We start from the raw sequence: 15,257 nt of genomic DNA on the forward strand, positions 1-15,257 counted from the left end.
ATGCCTCCAATGAAAGAGAGTCCACCACCTTGTGAGGATCTTTCATTCTCATCCCACAGGGCTCTTCTCATGTTCCCATGACCGAGCCAGGTCCTAAATCAGCCTAAATGCAAATTTTCTGGTTGAGGGACACATCTAAGAGCTGGTGTGCTCTCTCAGGGCTTTGTTGTCCCTGGGAAGTACAGGGTCTTCAATTCCCCCACCCCCAGGCTTTTTGGCCCCGTGACAGCAAAATGCAGAGGAAGAAACCCAGTTCTCAGAACCTTGGACGAGAGAGAGAGAGAGAGAGAGAGAGAGAGAGAGAGAGATTCCGCTCAATTCCTTTATTTATATATTTTATTTTTAATTAAAAAATAAAGGTTATCTTGATACATCTCTTTGCAGCCTTTGGGCAAAAATGCACCCTCGAACAAGACTATAGGAAACACGATGCTTATCTAATCTTGGCACACGGGGCTGGAAAATAAATGCGACGCTCCTCCTGCAAAGTTTTCTTCTGAATTCCGTGGCTCGCTCTCCTCCCCGCCACCCCCAGATATTTCAGTGCTCCTACAGTAAGTGCCATATAAATCTAGAGACCAATGTATCCAAATCTGCAAAAGCTCTAAAAACACTGGTGTTGCTGTAGACACCGAAAATCTCCTTGGGTTGATATAGGCTTCACAAAGGGCTCGAGCTAAGAATCAGTTCACACCTTATTTCTGGGAACTTCAGTTGGAAAAAAAAAGACTGGTCTTTAAATAATGATGCTGCAACATTTAGGTCCACAAGGAGGGATGAAGGATAAATTTGATTCAGTCTGTGTTTAAAGGCAGCTCTTATTAAATGCACGCTTCTCAAAATGATACACGGACAAAAAAGGCACTCATCCTCTAAATTCAACACTTTCCTGAATTTTGCAATCCAGTTCTCTAAATGTACATGTGTACACTAAGGTAAAGGTAAAGGGACCCCTGACCATTGGGTCCAGTCGTGACCGACTCTGGGGTTGCGGCGCTCATCTCGCTTTATTGGCTGACAGAGTCATGTGGCCAGCATGACTAAGCCGCTTCTGGCGAACCAGAGCAGCGCACAGAAACACCATTTACCTTCCAGCCAGAGCGGTACCTATTTATCTACTTGCACTTTGACATGCTTTCGAACTGCTAGGTTGGCAGGAGCAGGGACTGAGCAACAGGAGCTCACCCCATTGTGGGGATTCAAACTGCCGACCTTCTGTTCAGCAAGTCCTAGGCTCTGTGGTTTAACCCACAGCACCACCCGCGTCCACACTAAGGTAAGATGTGCATAAAAATGCATACGTTGGTGGAAACAGCATGCAAAGTTCCTTTTAATGCACAGCTGCTGGTGTGTATTAGGCAAAACTGCATGCAGAAGCATGCATATGTTAGAAAAATCTATGCTAAGGTGCTGATGAATTTTCATAAGGTCTTTTAAAAAAATGAAATAAAATTGCGGACTGATTCGAGAACTGAATGTCAGATTGGAAAAGTGGGAAGTGACGTTGATTGATTCGCCTGTCTCAAGTTGCAACCCTTTCTCATCAGCAAGTGAATCCCATTGAACTCAATGTAGTTTACTGCTGACTAAACATGTTTAGATTTTTGTGGGTGAGTCAATCAACTGGCTAAATTAGTTAAATTTGGGTTGTATTCCTATACCCACCTACTGAAGAGTAAGTACCATTTACCTCAGTGGGGTTCTACGTCTAATGCAAAATCTATAGGATTGCACTTTTAAATCCATTCTGAGCATGTCTGACCTGCCTCATTCTGCCACAGAAATAGACTGCAGATAACTGAGGGAAATGGTCTTTGCAAATTTCAATGCAAACTGATTTTATCTGCATCTCCTGGACCAATGCGTGGATCGGAACTCAGGCCCCACCTAAACTACATGGCTTCCCCCCAAAAAAAATCTTGGGGATGGTAGTTTCTCAAAGGTTCTGAGAGTTGTTAGGAGGTTCCCCCATCCCCCTTACAGAACTACAATTCCCAGAGTTCCCTGAGGAAAAAGGAGCAAATTGTTAAAACCACTCTGGGGAGGGAGCAGGTCACACCCACCTCCCACATGTAAATCTTAACAGCCATGGGTTCCCCTCCCCCCAAAGAATCCTGGAAACTGTAGTTTCTTAAGGATGTTGGGAATTATAGCTCCATGGGAGGTGTACTACAGTTCCCAGGATTTTTTGGGCGGGGGGGGGAGTATTTTAATGGCATGGTGTGCACATAGCTTGATTCTCCATTCCTGATGTAGACCAGGCTCAATGATCAAGCGTGAAACAGTGTGAATCAACCCTCAGTTATGGCAACTTAAACTCAACTTATTGCCCCGCTGTCTTTAGGGAGATGCAACAGTTGCACCCCCACTGAGCCCAAGACCTGCTCCTGATTCTTCCCCCAAACGTCCTGCCATCATCCTTCCAGCATTCTATCAAAGAACAGGTGGCCAGCAGACAGCCCTCCTGTAGTTCCCTTGTCACTTTCCCCTCTTTTCACTGCAGTCATATGAATCTCAATGCACAAACTCCCAGCTCCATGGCTCAGCGGTAAAGCAGCTGCCTTGCATTCAGAAGGTGCTGGGTTTGACCCTTGGTAGGTCTAGGAGAGGTCCAGGTAGATCTAGAAGAGTCCTCTGCCTGAAACCTTGGAGAGCCACAGCTGCCCAGCGTAAACAATACTGAGCTTGACTTGCCAGAGTCACCAAGGCACATTTGCTGGTTCTTTCTCTTCTGGCCTAAACCAAGCCACTGCCAAGTAGAGGAAACAGACCCTTCTTCCCTCCCTCACTGCTTTTACACTCAGAAGGCAGATGAACAGGCAGCTGAGAGCAGAAGGAACAGGCTAGGGTTTGGTTGTGGGCCTCCAGAAGAGGTCCAGGCCTTGGCAGGTGCCCCGAACTGCTGATCTTTGGTAGTGGCCCTGATCTTGATGCATGCATGCTTCTGGGGTACAGAAAACACCTCTTCACGCAGCACATAGTTAAACCACTCCCTCTGCTAGGTCTGGCGGCTGCAGCCCCAAAAAGGAGAAGAACGTTCCTCAAAGACAATACAGTGGACTGGATCAGCAATGTACAGTGGTACCTTGGGTTAAGTACTTAATTCGTTCCGGAGGTCCGTTCTTAACCTGAAACTGTTCTTAACCTGAAGCACCACTTTAGCTAATGGGGCCTCCCACTGCCGCCGCACCACTGGAGCACAATTTCTGTTCTCATCCTGAAGCAAAGTTCTTAACCCGAGGTCCTATTTCTGGGTTAGCAGTGTCTGTAACCTGAAGCGTATGTAACCCGAGGTACCACTGTAATACAGAAACGCATCTGTGTAGGTCAAGGTATATATGTATAAATTGGTGGTCCCTGTATTTTAATGGTGTATCTCTGCATGTTCTGTATAGTAGGCACAGAATACTTTTATTTCCTTTTGGGGGATGAAACAACCAACAATTAAACTTTGACTTGACTACTCACTCCAACAGGAGGCAGTGATAGCCACCAACTTCGATGGCTTTAGAAGAGGGTTAACAAATTCATGGAGGAGGAGAGGGCTACTGATGGCTATTAGCCATAATGGCTCTGCTGTTGAGAGAGTGTTATTGTGGTCTGTCCCAGATTGGCCACTGTGAGTACAGGGTGCTGGGCTAGATGGCCCACGGGCCTGGTCCACCAAAGACTCTTCTGAAGTCCTTAGTTTAGGGCTGCCATACTTCTGGAAATTCCCAGACATAGCCGGGATTCATCTGTCACAAATGGCATGCAGGCGGAATTTTCGAAAAAACGTCCAGGGAAAACCTGGGACAGCCCATATCAAGAGTGTTGGTTTTTTGGTGATGTTCCTAAAAAATAGCTCAACAACTTTGGGCAAAAAAGGAAAAAAGAAAAGAAAAAAGAAAAGCACAACAACTTTTGTGTCTGGATTTTCACTTTTGGAAACATGGCAAGGCGACCTTAGATATGCCTTCTCTTCTGACATCAACAAGGAACTCTTCTACTGAGAGTTCGAATATTGCTTCATTGAGATCAGGATTTCCTATGCTAACTGGCTGTGGCACTCCAGAGCTTCATGCATGGAACTTCCCAGCCCCACCTGGAGATGCTGCCAGGAACAGAACCCGGGGCCTTTTGTCTTTAAAGCAGATGCTCTACCACTGAGCTACCACTTTTCCTTCCATGTGCGCCAGAAGTTTGTATTGCCACCACTGAGCTCTGGGTGGCTACAGGCAGGCCTACCCGCTTGCCCCTGCCGCAGCCAATGCAACTTCCACATCCACCATGAACCAAACCAATACATCCACAACTCTTGCCGCTGCCCCAGCCTCTTGCCCACCCCCTGCCACCACTTCAGTCTTGCCCCTATGGGCCACTGGTGCTGCCAAGCCCTCCAAGTCAGAGAGTGACTTGAGGAAGTTGGACATCTGCTCCTGCATTTCCCTCACCCCCCCCAATCTTTGTGGTGCTGGAACGTAAACATCCCAGATTCCCAAACACCCCTGTTAAAAACACCTTTGCTTTGGCCAGTTCCCAATTAAGCACTGGTTGCAGAAGAATGCTATGTTGGAACAACGACAAAGGACCTTTTGTTTGGCAGTCACTGCTCTGAACCCATTTCACAGATGAGGATAATAAGGGGGAAGATGAAAAGGGACAGTTTTCTCTGGCAGCTGTTTGCTAAGGAGCCTCTTCCTCCCTGTGCATTTCCAAAGTCTCAGATTTGCAAGCATGCAGTCTCTTCGGGAGGAGAGCTCAGGCCCCACTGTCTGTGGGGAGGGTGTACACACACTGCATTGGAAAGAAGGAAACTGTCACTGCTGCCTACACGGGGTCACTTTGCTCCACAGCGACCCACCCATACTGTTCGATTTCATAAGGCACCAAGTGTGCACGCCTCCAGTTTGTACATTGTCCTTTTGGGAAGTGTGGGGAGTTTTTTCTCTCTCTCTCTCCCTCTCTCTTAACTTGATGCAGTTTCTCCCAGAGGGGTTTCAGCTCTGTTTTTAGGAGATTCCTCTGTCTCTGAAGGGGCATCCAATGGCTCCCCGGTCAACCCACACTCTTCCGTGGCCTGGCTTTCTTCCAAAGCCGGCTTGTGAGCTTGGCTGTTCATCTTCTCCTCCGCTTCGATCTCTTCGGAGCTGGGAATGGAGTTTTTCTTAGGGCGGCCTTTGGGTTTTGTGGGGGCCTCCTGCCCGCCTTTCAGAACCTGGAACAAAAAAACCAACATGCTGAGTGTCTAATTGCTACTTTCATGGTTGTTGTTTTTTTAAGTGTTAAGTTGGACTAGCAACAAAACCTTACAGCATGGAGAGTTCCTGTGCCCTGACCAGCCTGCCATGCCCTCTCCCAGGATATTCCATCCCATCCCCTACTCTTCCATTCCTCCTCTCAAAAGTCAGTCAGCATTCTAAGCCCACTGAGCATGCTCAGTCCTCAATAGGGTGTTTTTAGAGTTTCCCACCCTACTGATTTCTTTCCTGTTGTTTTTAGGGGTTTCCTCCAGGCCTGAAGATACCTCGCTTTTGTTTCCCCATTTTGTCTAGTATTCTATCAGCACTCTGCAACTGAATTCACTGTTAGAGGGACTGATTCATCTTTTGCTCTGCAGTACTCAATTAGCACAAAAAGCATCAGAGATTTTTGTCTTACCGTTTAGACCTTTTTATTTATTAAATTTAATGTTTGAAAAGGGGGCTAGAAATGTTCTTAAGTAAATAAATCTTAAGAGACACTGATAGTGGAGGCAATCCGCTCTGATGCTGAAAGGCAATAATAAAAGATTATTTTATTATCCCAAGTGTCAGAGAAGCAGGAGGATTCTTGGATGAAAATCACATTTAGGGATGTCACCCAACTAAGGAAGTCTTACACTTCAATCCTATACGGGTTTACTTTGAACTGAGTCCCACTGTCTAAAGAAACTGCAATTCAAGTATTTTTTTAAAAAAATAACAACTAAGTTTTACGTTAAAAATGTGACACAAACCTTTTGCTCCTTTTCATTTAATTTCATTTTTGCCTTGGGCACACCCTATACGCATGCCTCTGTTTACCACAGTACCTACCATTTTCTTCCACTTCATCCTGCGATTCTGGTACCAAGTCTTCACCTGAAGTTGAGTTAGGCCCAGGGACTGAGCCAGATCCAGCCTGGAAAACAAGAGATCCAAATCAATCCAAATCAACGACAAAAGGAAGACGCGCCATCCACGGCCAAGATCTGATTAGCTCACATCCTGTGGAAAGCGAACAAGTTGTACAGACACTGGAGGGGAAAGCCAAGGAACACTAACAGCCAGGGGAAGATAGGCATCACCGACTGACAACGTGCCCTGTCCAAATAAATCAACTAAAGGAAGCTAAAGAGAAGTTGTAATTCCCCCTTTGGTGTAATTAACTGGTTTCTCCCCCCACCCCCACAAATAAATAATTTGTTGCAAATAACAATGCAAACATTTGAGAGGTGCAGAAACGAGCAATGACTTGTTTGTCTGATATCATACGGTCCATGACTTAAGAAAGAAAATGATGAAGAGGGGAAAAGCAGAGAGATATGTTATGAACAGGGGCATAGAAAGGGGGTGCAAGGGTGCGGTCCGCCCTGGGTGTCATCTCTGAGGGGGTGACAAAATGGCACACCGCAGGGGGCGGCACTTACCATGGGGCCTGACCTATAGCAGGCCTGAGGCGCGCGTCTCTCCTGGGAGTGACACGGTGGCTCGGGGCCCCACGCTGCCCAAAACGGCAGTGTGGGGCTTGCGTCCACCAGGCGGACTCTGTGGGCAGCTCGCCACAGAGCCCCCCTAGACAGATCGCCATGGCGCCCCCCTGGGTGACTCGCCCCGCCCCCACTGCTCTGGGTACTGGAGCAGCTAGCTACGCCCCTGGTTATGAATAATAAGATCATGATGCCACAGAAGCACAACAGAACCATCAGTAATAAGTCCTGGAATGCAAGCTTAGCTGATTAGGTAGGTTGAACAGCATCACCTGCACAGTAATTTCCTGTGGGGCTTCTATAGGAGAGAGACGGAGGCAGCGATGATCGGTGCACTAAGAGCTCATCCACACTTCTGCTTGTCTTGTGCAGTTTTCTGCTTGTCTCGTGCCTTTCTAGACTCTGGTGCAAGCAGTTTTGCCTTTGCCCCACTGCTTTCCTCAGGAAAACCCGCTCTTTAGCACTAAATCAGAACAAATGGCAATCTGCAGGAAACCCCATCGCTGCTTGTTCCGCTAAACCGCAGCTTTTGCCAGGGGGAAGTGGCAGGGCAAACAAACAGAGGTGCAAATAAGTCTTAACTTGGAAAGAAGCCCCATTGAACGCAATGGGATTTCTCCCTGAGTCAGCATGCCTTGGACTGGGCAGTGAAATTGCTTTAATTGCTCCTTAAAGCGACGGTCCCAAGAAGAGACTTAAGTAAACACCCGCAAGTTCAGGTCGCGCAATTCTGCAGGCCTGTGGTCTGTCTCATGCATGTTCAAAAACAATGTGTTTTTTTATATATATAATATTTTTATTAAGTTTATGAAATACAGAAAAAAAGAATAGAAGACAGATATAAGAAATAAAGTAAAAAAGTTACAAATTTCCATGTTCTTTTTTTCCAGCAAGTCTAGTGGACTTCCCCGCATCCTCCAAACCCTGCATTCTCTGTGATACAGAACACCAGCAATTTGTTAACTTGTTTCAATACTTATTGTATCCTTCATTTTATCATGTTACCTAATTTCAAAGATGTTATAACCCAAATCTTGTACATTTTCGTTTAAACACAATAAAGTTATTTCATTATTCTACCTCTGACTTCTTGTACCTTAATTTCCATTTCATTAATTTACAATTGCTGAAGCTAGACAAAAACAATGTTAAGGGTTTGGTGATGCTAAAACAGAGGCCACCAACCTTTCAGACCTGGGTGTGTGTCTGAGCGTACCATGTTGCCCATGAGCACTGAAATGAAGGACCTCTTATTAGTGGTTAGCATGTCAGACTAGGACCAGGGAGACGAGGCTTCAAATCCCCACCTTGGGCCAGTCACTGCCTCTCAGCCTAACCTACCTCACAGGGCTGTTGTGGGAATTAAATAGTGGGGAGAACCATGAGCACCTTCCAGAGCTTCTTGGAGAGAGAAAACTGTGGGGTATAAATGAAATAAATAGATAAATAAATCGACCAGTCTCTCACTGAGCTTCTTGTGCAAAGGTGGATTTGCTCCTCTGGTTTTCCACAAAGCCTGGAAAGCCAGACGGAACTCGGCTTCCTGAGGATTCAGAACTCAATAGCACTCAGATCAAACTGGGTTTCACCTGAGATTTCCTTGATAAGATATGGGAAGTTCCCCTGCACAGGCACACACAAACACACAGCCAAGCACCACTGTGTTTACGTAAGGCCCGTTGGTTAAGGACCAAGTGAAAGACTAATCTCCTCAGATGAAACTTGCTGAACAAAGAAATCTGAAAGAGACCTCCTGGCATGACATCTTCGCTGTGCCTCTGCCATGATTAGCATCAGTGAACCAGAAACACAAAAGGGGCGAGGGCAGCCTAAGCCAAGCTTGGTGCACTCGGTCACGTCTCATACACACCACCGGCTGCACGGTAGATGACTCTGAATCACCTGAAACTTGCCAGGTCGTTTTCTCTGCGGTGGGGTTCCAATAGCTGTGCTCACTTGACAATCGTTTTACCAGTTGGTTGCAGCCCCAAAAGGCCCAGAGGACTTGGTCTAAAGAGGGACAACAGGTGACCTACTTCTTCCACTCGTTTCCTGTTTCTCAAGGGGCTGGAAACATAGGAGCAAACCTTATAGCAAGTCGGAACATGGGGCCATCTGGCTTGGTTGCTTGGGCAACCTCGTACCCTCCAACATTTCAATAATAATAATAATAATAATAATAATAATAATAATAATAATACACTATTTATACCCCACCCATCTGGCTGGGTTTACCCAGCCACTCTGGGCGGCTTCTAACAAACTATTAAAAATACATTAAAACATCAGTCATTAAAAACTTCCCTAAACAGGGCTGCCTTCAGATGTCTTCCAAAAGTCAGATAGTTGTTTATTTCCTTGACATCCGATGGGAGGGTGTTCCACAGGGCAGGCACCACTACTGAGAAGGCGCTCTGCCTGGTTCCCTGTAATCTCAATTCTTGCAAGGAGGGAACCATCAGAAGGCCCTCGGCGCTGGACCTCAGTGTCTGCGCAGAACGATGAGGGTAGAGACGCTCCTTCAGGTATACTGGGCTGAGGCCATTTAGAGTTTTAAAGGTTAGCATCAACACTTTAAATTGTGCTCGGAAAAATACTGGGAGCCAATGTAGGTTTTTCAAGACTGGTGTTATGTGATCTCAGCGGCCACTCCCAGTCTATCTGCTGCATTCTGGATTAGTTGTAGTAACTGGGTCACCTTCAATGGTAGCCCCACGTGGAGCGCATTGCAGTAGTCCAAGCAGCAGATAACCAGAGCATGCACCATTCTTGCGAGACAGTCCTCAGGTAGGCAGGGTCTCAGCCTGCATACCAGATGGAGCTGGTAGACAGCTGCCCTAGACACAGGAAAAACCACTCGCTTTGACTCTCCATCTACAATCAGCACCACGGACTCATTCTAATGCTAACCTGCATTACAGGGCTGTTGTAATCATCACTGAGATCAACTCTCTATGAAGTGTTTTGAACACTCGGCTTTGCTATAGCAACACCGAGTGTTATTATCGGCAGGGCAGAACCCATTAAGGCTGCTGCTTATCAGACCCATCTGCCCTCTGTTGCCATTAGCGAGCCTCGTCATTCAACGGTTCTCTTTGGGCTTTCTTTAAGACCCACATCAAAGGGAGCAAGGGCAAAGCCGTTGGCAAGACTCCTGAGCAGTGTGCTGCTGGGCACACTGGTGTGAGGAATAGGGTGACCACGTGCTCCCCTTCATAGTGGGTGGCCCTATGTTTGAAGGGCTTTCTGGCCAAAGCCCAGTTTAAAAATAAAGAGCCCTAAGGAGGGAGTGCAAGGAGTCATGAAGTTGGACGGCCACCCGAGCAGGAACACTGCTCACCTTGCCATATGGTCTTCCCGACAGTGTTGAGGTGCATTGCATCTCCATTTCCATGAGAGCAGTGACATCTGAACCGGCATTAAGATATATACATTAACCTTTTTGCAAGTTTCATGCTAATCTGTGACTCCTTTTGTCCCCTGTTCGGATGCCGAATGACGACTTCTCTTTTTTGGCAACACATAAGAAAAGTGCAAGTAGATAAATAGGTACTGCTCCGGTGGGAAGGTAAACGGTGTTTCCGTGCGCTGCTCTTAGTCATGCTGGCCACATGAGCCGGAAGCTGTACGCCGGCTCCCTCGGCCAATAAAGTGAGATGAGCGCCGCAACCCCAGAGTCGGCCATGACTGGACCTAATGGTCAGGGGTCCCTTTACCTTTACCTAACCACTAGTAATAATTCCAGCATTGCACAGGGTTGGACTAAAGAACTGTTGGCGTTCCTCTTCCAACTCTACCGTTCTATGATTCTAGTTCCACAAGTAGGCCATGAAAACATCTAGCATCAAGCGGGATGCATTGGGGTTGCCCCAAGACCTGTTGCCACCCAAGGTGATGCTCAAGATGGCACCCTTCCTTATTCCTCCTCCAGAAGGAGCAATCAGCCAGGCCATCCACCAGTTTTCAAGGAGGAGGAGAGACTCTTGAGAAAAAAACATGCATGCGTGGCCATTTTTTGAAGCGTCAAGGGAAGGGCGTCTTGAATTTTCAACCAGGAAAGGAAAATATAGCAACGTCTGCTGCATCTTTGGGAGGCGATGCTGGGAGCCTGGCGGAGGTTTTGCCATCACTGAATCTCAATCTTCACACGGGAAAGGCACCTGGTTGGCAGCGGGGGCCTCATCGCGGCGAGATTACCTGTAACCCTTTGCAAACTGGTTGCTGCGCCTGTTTAGAAACAACAGGCACTGCCTAGGAAACCAAAGCAACAAACAAGAGGGAGGGAGGGAAGGGGCAGGAGTTGCCAGAGCTGCGCTGGCTCATCATGCTCAGTCATGTAGGATGCCAAAGCTTATTAGTGCCAAGAGAGTCGTGTGTGTGATTGATGGTGTTGCCCAACCAGTCATGTGAGATTCTGAGCTGGCACCACACTAGCCACCCAAACCCTTGAATGGAATCAGGACCCCTTACGAGAGGGACGAAGGAGCTCTTGGTGCTGAGCACTGTGGGCAAGAGCCCTTGGCCCATGCAGGATGGCAGTGGATCTACAGGTAGCGGTGGCTGATGCCCATGGAAGTATCCAAAACCTCCCATTGTTCTAGGCGCATTTTGCGACAGGGGATTTCATTTGCACAAGCAGTTTCTGAGTTCTGGGCACAGTACTGCGCCTAAGATTTCAGATTAAAACTGCAGAGTGGAAGGAAAGGAGGACCTTTTTCTGCCTCCCCACTTCCAGCTACTCTCTGAAGACTGGAGAAGACTTAATAATATCAGAGGAGTGGGCAGGGGAAGGACTAGAGTCATGTGGCAAATGAACATAATATTTTAGCTGCAGTTCATTCATTTCAGCTTTGTATTCCTGTTATAAAAAAGTGCACCTATACATTCCGTCGTTGTGCCTATAACTTAGGTTTAAGGTGCCATTTAGCTCCTAGCTTTTATATCTCAGTTTCTAACGCTAGCACATGGGGGACTGGTAGGACAGAAGCCAAGGAACCTGACAGCAGGGGGTGCCAGAACTAAGTAATTCGCAAGGGTGTCCTAGAGTGGACGCACTGGGCGGGCCTTGTCCTCCAACCGAGGTGGAGAGCTTAAAAGCACTTTCAACACAGGGAAGCCCCAAGTGGAGGAGGGGGCTATCAATGGCTACTAGCCATGATGGCTACCTCTACAGCTAGAGGCAGCCATGCTTCTGAAAACACAGGAGGCTAGAGTGCTCTTGTGCTCATGTTCTTCTTGCTGGTTTCCCAGAGGCATCTGGTTGGCCAGTGTGAGAACAGGATGCTGGACAAGATGGGCCATTGGCCTGATCCAGAAGGCTCTTCTTATGTTCTTAAATGGACCTGGCATTTGAAGAGCTTTTAAGCTCCCCACATTGCTCAGATCTAACGTGTGCAAATGCAACCAGAATTTTTGCCTAGCATTTCTGATCAGCAATGCAATCATTGAATACTTTTGCCATATTTTTCCGTGTATAAGATGCCCCTGTGTTTAAGACGCCCCCTATTTTTTGGGGACTCCAAATTAAGAAAATATGGGGAAATTGGCCCATGTATAAGATGACCCCCCCCTTTTCTTAACATAATTTTAAAAGAAGAAAAAAACAAGTCTTATACACAGAAAAGTACGGTAATTAAAGTCTTTTTTACCCCAAATCTTGAATAATGTGATGAATTGGTGCAGAGGCTCCCATCTTAGACTTTTCCCTACTGGCCTATAAAAATAAGCAACATTTCCTTTCCCTACTCATTGAACCAGCATCCCTTCTCTTTCAGTGGAAACATAGGGATCAGCCTTTCAAAGGGGTACCAGGAAGGAAGGAAGAAGCCTTTTCTCTCTTCTTCATTAAGTATCACTGCACATCAATTCATGATGGCATGTGTGCGTTTGAAGCATTCCCACAGCCCTGGTATGCATTTTCCACTGATACAATCTACTCATGTCTCCTTTGATTTTATCTTCTTCTTTTTTTATTTAAGGCAAGGGTGCTTTGAAATCTGACCTGAGCATGTGACCAAGCACTCCACTGGGAGCAAGCTCATCTCCACGTGCCCAGGCACCATGGCTGTGCTCTCAGCTCCTGAACAGCTGAGAGGAACATCACAAGCCAGCATCCTGGTGAGGCTGGGAGGAGGAACCGGCCGCCAACCCCAGCTCAAGAAACACGTTTGTCCAGAAACGGAAGCTCGCAGAGTTTGCTTCTGCAAATGATGCGGCGAGGCTAAAGTGTGGAGGTTTGAAGTGCGGATATTTGCAAGAATTCGAAATGGCAAGGATCTGCCTGTTGGTCCCAGTACGTTTCCGAGCACAATTCAAAGAGTTGGTGCTGAAATTTAAAGCCCTAAACGGCCTCGGTCCTGTATACCTGAAGGAGCGTCTCCACCCCCATCGTTCAGCCCGGACACTGAGATCCAGCGCTGAGGGCCTTCTGGCGGTTCCCTCATTGCGAGAAGTGAGGCTACAGGGAACCAGGCAGAGGGCCTTCTCGGTAGTGGCGCCCGCCCTGTGGAAGGCCCTCCCATCAGATGTCAAGGAAATAAGCAGCTATCTTATCTTTAAAAGACATCTGAAGGCAGCCCTGTTTAGGGAAGTTTTTAATATTTAATGCTGTATTGTTTTTTAACACTTGATTGGGAGCTGCCCAGAGTGGCTGGGGAAAGTCAGCCAGATGGGTGGGGTATAAATAATAAATTATTATATTATTATTATTATTAATATTCTCTCTCCGGTTTGTGCAGCAGCAAATGGGTTCTTGTTTATTCATGTGTAAATAGGAAGATGTAATTGAAAGGAGTGACACCTTCCATACAAGTTAGGCAGATTAAGAACAGAATGTGTTTTGTTTTCAGATGGCCAGTGTAGAAGTTTTTTTTTTTTTTTTAGGTTTTACAAATTATCAGCAGGACAAAAGGGCACTTCCTTTCCATTTAACTTGCTCGTTGCTAAATAAATATGGGCGAATATTTAAGATTTTCAAGTGGTCAGGCTTCCCAGATGTGTGAATGCTTTTATGTGTCTCATCCACGTTCATTAATTTCAACAGGTCTCCTCTGAGTAATGGAGACAATCCACTGTTGGATGCAGTATTTTAGTGTTAGCTTCTGGAAATCAGAATATTACAGCACAATAAGAAACAGTTCTGGGTTCAAAGCCCCCTCGACCAACCTGTCTGGAGTGGAGAGGTACTTCTGCTTCTGGAACTTCTTCTCCAGCCCCATAAGCTGCAGCTCCGTGAAGATGGTGCGGCTGCGGCGAGGCTTCTTCAAGCGGGGCGTCGACTGCTCCGCCTCCGACTCGCTGCTCCCGTGGGTCTCGCTGGCCTGGGTCTCTGAGCAGGTGCTCCCCGGCGTTGGGTGTGGTGAGAGGACGCGGGAAGTGCCGGTGGCAGGGATGAAGTGGGAGACGGCCGAGGGCTGCCTGGTGATGACAGAGATGAGAGGATAGGCCCTCAGAGAAGGGGAGCCTGGGGAACAAGCATCAGAGAAGGAGAGGGGTTACACCACAGGTTAGGGCCTTTGCAGGAGAGGTTGAATCATCGTGGTTCAAAGCCGCCCAATCAGAGCAAGGGTGATTGGGCAGGAAGAGGGGACATCCTGAAGTTGCATGCATGAGCTTTGTGCCTCCCACCCTAAGCCAGGCAGAAGCTTCACGGGTTTCAGGATGGAGGCACCAGGCTGTAATACTGCAATGCTATAATTTATGAGGAACATTTAGGGGACTAGCCTAGTCTCCCATGTCCACTGGCTGACTACACGCCACTGCTGATTGCCTGTGATGGCCTGGGACTCGGGCTCAGACTCGGAACTGAGAGGAGTCTTAGTCTGCACCAGATCCTTTGCCTCAGGCATCACCTGAACCAAGTCTGGGGCCTGATCCTGAAGAGTCCCAGCCTGCACAGGTTCCCCTGCAACAAACACTAGCTGGGCCGAGTCAGGGGCCTGAGCCTGCCCTGGCTCCAGATGCGGGGATTACCTTGTTCAGCTAGGCCATCGCTTACAGCTGCTCCACTACCGGTTGGGTCAGGGGAGGCTGGGGCAGCCCCTGGGTCTAGTAACCCACCGACGTCTCCCGAGCTGCAGAGACTAAGGTCTGAGAGAAGGAGAGACCTGAGTACTCGCAGGAGGAGTGCTCGCCTTTGGGCGAAACAGGGAGGTGAGTCGCCAGGGGATCAGGACCGGCCATTCCCTGACAAAGATAAAAGGCAACCCAGGTTGCGGAAGCAACATTGTTGTATGCCTGAGATCCTGTACCTGCCCTTGCCTGGTTTCCTGCCTTGTGTCCTGCCTTGGCCCTGTTGGACTGACTCCTAGCGGAACCTTGAATTCTGGACCACATTTCATGGGTTACCCCCGGGCCCAGCACATTGCCCTATGCCTGTTTGGTTGAAAATAACTCTATGCTCAGCGGGACTTGCTGCCATATTGGCATGGACAGCCTTGAGACTATTTGGCCTGTCAACCAGGCCAGCTTTTGACAGCCGCAAACAGAGCCCAAGGCTCAAAAGCTCAGTTTCTGTCTCAGCTTTGCACAAACATCTCTAGCCCTCACC

At 47.7% G+C, this 15,257-nt stretch overlaps 1 protein-coding gene and 1 long non-coding RNA gene across 3 annotated transcripts in view; both read right to left on the bottom strand.

Annotated features, from left to right (window-relative positions):
- Positions 1-308: 308 nt before the first annotated feature.
- The window catches only part of LOC310832755, a 119,956-nt gene continuing 105,007 nt past the window's right edge, over positions 309-15,257 (bottom strand). The window contains exon 2 of the long non-coding RNA XR_014558410.1: positions 309-953. This is a non-coding gene — a long non-coding RNA (uncharacterized lncRNA). The remainder of the gene's footprint in view (positions 954-15,257) is intronic.
- BARX2 (BARX homeobox 2) overlaps positions 4,573-15,257 on the bottom strand; it is a 40,900-nt gene continuing 30,215 nt past the window's right edge. For both annotated transcript variants that reach the window (XM_083714829.1, XM_083714830.1), the window contains exons 2-4: positions 13,874-14,171; positions 6,057-6,141; positions 4,573-5,197 (exon numbers count right to left, since the gene is read on the bottom strand). In XM_083714829.1, the coding sequence (XP_083570955.1) occupies positions 4,949-5,197; positions 6,057-6,141; positions 13,874-14,171 (632 nt within the window). In that variant the 3' untranslated portion in view covers positions 4,573-4,948. The remainder of the gene's footprint in view (positions 5,198-6,056; positions 6,142-13,873; positions 14,172-15,257) is intronic.

The sequence above is a fragment of the Podarcis gaigeae genome (genome assembly GCF_964106915.1).
Source record: "Podarcis gaigeae genome assembly, chromosome: 15".
NCBI classification, from domain to species: Eukaryota; Metazoa; Chordata; class Lepidosauria; order Squamata; family Lacertidae; genus Podarcis; species Podarcis gaigeae.